At 30.4% G+C, this 8,271-nt stretch overlaps 1 protein-coding gene across 5 annotated transcripts; it reads left to right on the plus strand.

The window, feature by feature from the left end:
* Positions 1-1,185: 1,185 nt before the first annotated feature.
* Positions 1,186-8,050, plus strand: LOC109789626 (uncharacterized protein At5g43822). Of its 5 annotated transcripts, none has more exons than XM_020348628.3 (7): positions 1,186-1,328; positions 2,087-2,254; positions 2,348-2,466; positions 3,288-3,464; positions 5,693-5,749; positions 6,845-6,909; positions 7,798-8,050. In XM_020348628.3, the coding sequence occupies exons 2-7, from the start codon at positions 2,123-2,125 to the stop codon at positions 7,839-7,841; spliced, it is 594 nt and encodes a 197-aa protein (XP_020204217.1). In that variant the 5' UTR covers positions 1,186-1,328; positions 2,087-2,122; the 3' UTR covers positions 7,842-8,050. The 5 variants fall into 5 exon arrangements, with proteins under 5 accessions (XP_020204217.1, XP_020204218.1, XP_082918369.1 ...); XM_020348629.3 differs by having other exon boundaries at positions 6,851-6,909; XM_029269481.2 differs by having other exon boundaries at positions 1,208-1,264.
* The last annotated feature ends 221 nt before the right edge of the window (positions 8,051-8,271 follow it).

The following is an 8,271-nucleotide window of genomic DNA, read 5'->3' on the forward strand; positions in this document are numbered from 1 at the left end:
TGAAGAAAAAAAAATAAACAAAATGAAATTGATATTGATAATTTTTTTTGTTAAACATCCTGTAATTTTTCTTCAAAATGATGCAAATCTAGATAATCTAGATTCCAAAGCTAAAATTTTTGGAAATGAATAACTATATAAGAATGATGAAGAACTTGATATTGTAGTTGAAAATAGTGAAAATGAAGATGATTATTATGGTGAAATTGAATATTTTGATGGTAAAAATCAAGCTTAAATATGTTTTGTTTTAATTTCTTGAGTCACAAATAATATATCTAAAAGTGACAAATTAAAATAGTTATACAACAGCAACTATTGTGATATTTTTACTAATAGAAACACTAATAAATAAATTTTATACGATGATAATTAACAGATTATCTAACAAAATTTGAGTATAAGAATTAAAATAAAACATTTTAAAATTACAGGAATTAAAAAGACTAATTTTAAATTTAAAAGACTAAAAATAAATTTATCATAAGTTTAAAAGACTAAAAATATATTTAATTTTTTTAATATATATATATATATATATATATATATATATAAATATAGGATGAAAAAGAAAATAATATATTTTGGAATAGTTTTTTCTAATCCTTTTCAACTTTTAAATAAGAAATATTTAAATTACACAATTTTACTGTATTTTATCATGAATATCTATTATCTCTTATTATTAGTTACGAGATATTTATAAATAAATTAACATTTCAAACATTTCTGTTACCAATATTAAAACTTTATTTAAAATCTTTATTTTATTTTGTAAAATGTTATGATTGATAATAAGAGTTGTTATAATAAGTGTTTCGAGACTCATTCATATTACTAAAATTAGTTACCAGTAATATTAATAATTTATGTTAAATAAAAAAAAATATATATAATTTTATTATATTATTTTACATAATAGAATTTATAAATAAAATAATTATCTTATTCTAAATAAAAGACTTTATAAGTAAAAACAATTATTTTATTCAAATGCAAAGTTTTAAAATGAAGAATTTGGTGATGGAATCAAAGCAAAAATCTAATAATAATAATAAAATATTACAAATTTTAGAAATCTATTTACTTTATCCAAATATATAAAACTGAAAATGTAAAAAAAAAAAAAATTTAATTTGAAACAATTAAAGTTTTTAATTTCTTTTTTATAATTCTAAAATCCTCCATCTAAATTCTAAAGTTCTAAACATAAACTTGTAACGCCAAAAGCACCCTCACAGTTTAACGGTTTAGCTTGTTTCAGGTACTCGCTCATTCTCTCTCAAGGGGAATCTGCGTCTTCTATGTCGTCAACGAGCAAACCCAAAGTACAAGATTTTTTTCAATTTTTTTTTTTTTTTTTTTTTGTGTTCTTCCATCGCGCAAATTTGCTCTTCAATATCAAATATGTGTCATTGTCCTATGAATTTGGTGCTCTGATTTTTCTAAGTTTCTTTTGTTATGATTTTACTGAAAACAAATGGACGGTGGAGAACTCTGTTTCTCAATTGTGCATTCTGGGTGTTTTTTGTTTTTGTTTTCATTGGAGTAGCCTAATTGAAGCTTCAATGTTATATATGGATGAGTATATGACACATTAATCATTTTACACTTGCATTTGTTTCGTTCCCAAAAATTTCTAAAAGTTGTGGTTCTATCTTTGTCTATAGTAATTTGTTGCCCGGTATTTTTAGTAATTAAATATATTGTTCTTCAAGAATAAAATTGAATTAGTTGTTTCGTTTCTCACTGAACAGTGCTTTTAAATCAAAACATTTCGTCGGATGAAGATCAAATTGATCATATTTTATCCCTGTGAATCAAACATATAATATATTATGTATATTTAAACTGTTTGACTTTCATCCAAGGTGCGTGAATGCACTGAATATGGGTATCTTCATAGCTCTCAAAGTGGCTCCACGTTTTTTTTTTCATCTTCGTACAAGTAAATATTCTCTTTTGATTTTGTGTTAATAAACATGGTTAGTGTCTTTAACTATGTTAGAAATTGCTCACACTTAGCCTGAGTGACATGCTTGGAAATTAGAACTGTAACTAATTATTACTTTTTCCTCTGTGTAAGGTCTGAGCCTTGTGACTGGTTGGTTCAGCATTGACAATGGAATCGATAGTTAAAAGATTTCAGTCAAAATTCAGAAAAGTTAGGGAAGAAATGAATCAATGGGATGAACTTCAATCTTGCTTAATTTCACAGTTTAGGAATGCTTCCCATATTGTTGATAGGTTGCAGGTAATCTGACTTCTACATGTACTACCAATGCTATAGTTCTGAATCACAAGGGAACTTGAAGTAAGTAACTGGTGTGGGTGGTGATGTAAGCAGGTGCTTCAAAATTCCAACAATTATGGTGTTCTAAAGTGTGTTATTGGCTTGGGAGATGCTATTTTAGAAAAGCAGATTGAATCTTTTAGGAACATTTTGGTTTCCATAAGAAAGACTTTGTGAGTTTCTATTCAGGTCTGCAATCTTTCCAATGTGAGAATGATATTAAACAAATTCACTATCACCTGATTTTTCTTTGCCAAAATGTTCGGACAAGGTATCTAAAGTGACATGTAATAGCAATAAGCATGTTAAGTTTATGGCTAATGTACTAAATTCTTTCCAGTTTGGAATTGTTTTCTACTTTTGTGAATGGCATCTACTTAAGATAAGGTGATAAGTACCAAACTGTTGATTAAAGACAACTTGTAGTTTTGTGCTTCATGTAAAAAGCCCAAAATGTTTTCACAAAAATTATGTTTTGTGTGTTTAATTTGTTCCTTTCCAACACTGAAAAGTTTGTAATGTTTACTGAATATAGAACCACTTGTAGAACAACTTTTTAAATGTTTTTACCAAACATTACTTGAGAACAGCTTTTAAAATTAGCTCAAGTGTTTTTTACTAACAGCTATTGATATGGATTAATAATATTATTGTATCAAGTTTAGCCTTACAATGCTGTCTAATGTATAAATACAAGTTACATTTGATATCATTTATATGCACAAATTATGGAGGTTAGATCGATGCAAAATGCTTCATTTTTTTCTCGATGTTGATGAAATGGTTATATATACCATTTATTTATTTTTGGTTATCTTTTAGTTTTTCACTTACTGTAGTTTTTTTCCTTCTTTAGGTGTTCTTAATGAAAATCTGAAATGGAGTGTTTTTTTGTTCAGCTTTTAAGATCAAGGTTATGAACCTTGACGATCTTTAGAGGATAATCTGTTTGCTTTCATGACTTATTTCTTTAAATTTGAATTTGAACTTTCAGGGAAGAATTTCATTGTATTGTTTTATCTCTGGACAAAATTCACCGTGATAGTAGACAACTAGTGAAAGGCAGTTCTAATATGACTGTGAAACAACTGCATCAGCAAGTTGGCGTCAAACCTAGTCTGATTTATTGCTTGGATAGCCTAATGTTTATACATGAGATATACAACTCTGAGTAAGGAATAATATTTGGGACTTTTTCTTGCTATATATTATTTTGTGCTTTTAGACAACCAACAAATCATTAATACGAATTTAGTTTTAATGCATCAAATAATATGATTCAAGAACTTAGATGATTGGCTGGAAGTCTAATGAACATGATAGCACTTGAATTACATTTTATTTATGGAGCTTGGAGACTTATTTTTTTTCAACATCATGTGTCCTCCACTTTAACTCCCTTTCAAGAGCAAACCAAAATGTAGATTTGTAATATATATATAGAGCATCTTAAGGCGGCCTTGTTTTATCAAGAAGTAGAAATAAAAAAAAGGAAAGAAAAAATAGATAAAACTCAAGGCCTATACCATAAATAAAATGTAATTCAATTGTTACCATATTCATCTAAGTTAGTTCTATTTCAGTAAGAAACATGCCTCTAAAATGCCAAATGAAACTCTTAGGATCCAATTGCAAGGTATGGGACTTGAGTCCTACATTAGAAGTACGAGATTCTAGTGTAGGGTTTATAAGGCCTTGGACTCTCCAACTACAATAACTAGCTTTTGTGGTGTGGCTCTCCCAAGGTTCTTACCAGAAACACCTTGCCTTTAGTGCTCTATAAAGAGTTCAATAGTAGTTTACCAACCTGTTGAATGCATAAATCAGTTGAAGGAACTGACAGAAAAATAAAGGGTAGAAAGAGATTTTTAACTAAAAAGAAAAGGAGTGGAGCTCCAGAGTGTGACTTTGTACTCTTTGGATAGTTGTGGACTATTTCACCAGGGTATGGCCATTGGGTATGATAAATATATGTTGTCAATTTTAAAGTTTTTACTTGAGAAAAAGTTAGTTGGGAGTGTCTTGTGATGTGTTTGCTCTAGTTTGTGGAATCTAAACCAAAGGGCACTTAGTAATTAGAGTTATGTTATTCATGTCAATGCTTAATTTTAACTTGCCCAACCTCTCTACTCACTATAACTGAAACTACTTTGATGATGCAATGTCAAGGTTGCATGCCAATATCTTCTACCCTGCCTCCCCTTGTCTCCCAAATCAAATATTTTGCTAGTCTTTTATGGTTGGAGAATTGGAGATTTTATCATGAGGATAAAATATTATTGTTGAAAAGTGTCATCAAAGTCCCACATCATTTAGAAATGAGAACCATGGGTTTATAAAATACACACATGCTTCGTTGGTATGAGGCCTTTTTGGAAATAACTAAAAGAAAAACCATGAGGGCTTAGACTTAAAGTGGACAATATTATACCAATGTGGACATGTGTGTGGGGTGCTCCCCTTGGTGCATCCCAACAAGTGGTGTTGTCTATGGAAATGTGTGAATCCTGGTGCATAGGATGAAGCGATGATAGGGTCAATGGAGAACTGACTTCAGCTTGAACAAGTATGGTAGATTTGGTGGCTTTTGACAATGGTTCCATATATGGAGGTGGAGGTCTTCCTAGTAACATGGAGATCAGGAACGTGTCCCGTTTAATGGTGGAAAAGCAAGGGGCCACCATGGAATACTTGTGGTCTATCCACTAAAAAGGAGGTTAACTGTGATTTTTTGTTTGAGGGGATGATTGTTGAAAAGTGCAATCAAAGTTCCACATCATTTGGAAAGGATGAGAACCATGAGTTTACAAAGTATACACATGCTCCATTTGTATGAAGTCTTTTGGGAGATAACCAAAAGCAAAATCATAAATGTTTAGGTCCAAAGTGAACAATATTATATCAATGTAGACATATGTGTGGGGTACTCCCCTAGGTGCACCCCAACAATTACGAATACCTAATAGGGGTGTTATTCCCAAGTCTTGAGAAACACATAACTAACTCAACCACTGTGCTTCCTTCTCTTAATGTTTGTTATGCATCTATTACTGATATTGTATTAGAACATTTGGCTTAATCTGACCAATTAAATTCAGTTTAATTCCTGTTTGAAAACTAAAAAATGCAATGGCTCGTCTGTTTTTATTTTTATTTTTATTTTTTATTTTTATTTTTATTTTTATTTTTATAGGAAAAGTTGAGATTGTTAGCCTTCAATCTTTATTATTGGTTGGATGAAACAGCTGCTAATTTCTTAAAATGATTATTGATATTGGAATGTTACTATCTTCTTTAAATGCTTTGTGCCAAAGTGCTTTATTTTTCATTGATTTTACTTTTGATAACACCATTTTGACTGAACTGCTTTTTTTTTGAAAATTTTTTCTTCTGAAATAGGTATTTGTTAAAATCATCAGTGATCTCAGCACTATCAGAAATGGCCTTAAAGCCCAGGTATGAAAATACCAATGCTATAGCCTAACCATGAAAAGTCATAATTGTGTATATGGAATCATGGATATTTCCCCTATACATTATTCTTTCCTTTGAGTATGTAATATGTATGAGTGTGTCGATGCACATGTGTGCCTTTTATTCCTTTGACTATATATGCGTGTGGGAAAGTAAATGAGAGGCTGTAGTAAGTGTAACATTGACAAGCACCACAAAAGCATGTAAAACAAATTTGGTCCTCTCTTTTCCAAACTTATCTTTAAACTTAAACGGTCTCCGTAAACTTATTATAATCAGAAATAAAACATTCTCAAAGGTTTCATTATACTCCTCCGAGAAGAGATCTAAATTAACTTACTTTGAACTGACTTTAGTACATTTATGATCTCTCTGCCACAGTTACACAGTTACAGAATTACAAAGATAGAAAACATTCTCCTTCTCTAACTCATTATTTTCTAATTTCCCTAAACCATGATATACTTTTGTTATTTTTATTTTTAATCATAGGAAATGTAGCGGGAAGTCCTTCTACATTTAGCATCAAAATCTTTTCTACCAAGCTAAGAAATCCAACTCAAAGCAAAATTTCTTCTATTTTTGACATTTTCCACAACTGATTTGTAAAATACAGTGGCAATGGCATTTGGACTTTGGGTCTATTTGGAAGGACTTATTTATAAATTGTTTGGACGTATCTTATTACATAAACATTTGTTTAAGTGTTTAGGATATCTTATGTTGTATCCATAAGCCATTTAAAACTTATTTTAATAAGCTCTCTAGGATAACGGGCCCGTTGTTTTCCTGCTCTTAAAGCACTCTGGTTTTTTAATTTTTAGAAGGGTTTGAATCAAAATAAACACTGACAGGGACAAAGAAAGAGAAAACAAAAGGCAAAGATGTAAACTAGTGATCTATGTACTCATTTGCACTTGCATCCATTTCTATATGCACAAAGATACCAAGATTTATCATGTACCTTATTCACAATGCTTGCTTTTCATTTTCTAATGTCTATACTTTTGTTGGTGGTGTGGTGTTCAATGTTTTATTCTGTGTTGTATGGGTTACTTTGCATTAACTGCATTTCAGTGCCAGTGATCTTGGTGCACTTCAGCAACTCTTGGTTGATCAACCCAATCTCAATACTGAGGAAGGTATGTTTGAGTTATCTGTGTGGTAGAAGTGTTGTTTTGATTTCTTAGATTTTCTAACACAGCTGCAAGTATAATTGTCTCTTTAAGGTTCAGACCTTGTTTCTACTTTCTTTCCCCTCCTCATTTACTGCATGAGAGGAAATTGGTTTGAAATACTTTTCACTATCTAATATTTTACATTATTTTGTTTGAAGGATTTATAAATTAAAGGCCTACAAGTCTTGTGCTGACTCTATTTTATGAAAAGTAAATATGTAAAACATAAAAAATGGATTATTTATTTATTTGTCCAGATGATCAGTTTCTGGGGTGTTTAGAGGATACTTGGCTTTGTTTGGGGGTAAGTGGGGAAATAGGAGGCAGGAAAAGTTATAGATGCTTTAGTACAAAGAAGTGAAGAACATTTTTAACTTTTAGGACATGTAATCTTTGGTTTTAATGACAGGACTGCTAAGATAAAGACAGAAATAAAGGGTTCCACTTTGTAACTAACGGTAACAAGCTGGAGGTGGGGTGAGTGATTTGGTTGTAAAGGGATGCTAAGAGGGAGTGTGTAAAAGTGAAGTAAGCTGGAATTAGTTAGAATTATGGAGAGATTGGGACTCAAATTGCCTAGACTTGGTTTCTTGTCATTTTTTATCCTGCATTTCCTGCTTGTGTTTCAGAAACCCAGGATCTGATATCACCTTGATACTGGCCTAACATTGTAGTTCCGTTTTTTTTTTATCCCTTTCATTATCTGGTACCTATCATGTAATCTGGATGTGGCAAGCAAATTATTGAAATTCGATGATAATTTGAAAAAGCTTTTGCACTAACCATTTGCTGAGTTAAGCACTTAAGCTCATATACTAATGTCATTTCTTGGTGGATGACTTTTGGTCGCAGTTCAACTTGTATTTGACAAGATATTTGCTGAAGAATTGTGTTGATGATCCTCTCTATCATGGACATTGACTAGGGGCCGGGGAATGCTTGAGTTTTTAATACATCAAGGGAACCTTTTGATACTACTGGCATGATTGTTGATGCAGAATCTTATAATTTTTGTTATTCTTATTTAAGGATTTGACTATATTTTAGAAATTTTATCTTTATAAAATGATTTTTTAGGAATATATTGTTATATTTCAGATTTCAATTGGATTTGATTTGATTAGGATTTTATTTTAGAAAACTAGTATATGATTATGATTTGGGTTATTAATGTTTAGTCCACATGAATATACAAATACTTGCTTTTAGTTCCAAAACAATTGTTTTTTTAATCTCAATTTTGAAATTGAATAGTGTGGTTCTTGTCATTTACAAAAAAAAAAAAATAATAAATAAATATATATATATATATATATATATATATAT

This window comes from Cajanus cajan, chromosome 8 (assembly GCF_000230855.2).
Source record: "Cajanus cajan strain Asha chromosome 8, NIPB_CcT2T_4, whole genome shotgun sequence".
NCBI classification, from domain to species: domain Eukaryota; kingdom Viridiplantae; phylum Streptophyta; class Magnoliopsida; order Fabales; family Fabaceae; genus Cajanus; species Cajanus cajan.

Bases quoted from the DNA above. Each gene is read 5' to 3' on its own strand.
- LOC109789626 (XM_020348628.3), top strand. From the start codon at position 2,123: ATGGAATCGATAGTTAAAAGATTTCAGTCAAAATTCAGAAAAGTTAGG. The intron at 2,467-3,287 runs GTGAGTTTCTAT...TTGAACTTTCAG, and splicing joins GTTTCCATAAGAAAGACTTT to GGAAGAATTTCATTGTATTG. The intron at 5,750-6,844 runs GTATGAAAATAC...ACTGCATTTCAG, and splicing joins GAAATGGCCTTAAAGCCCAG to TGCCAGTGATCTTGGTGCAC.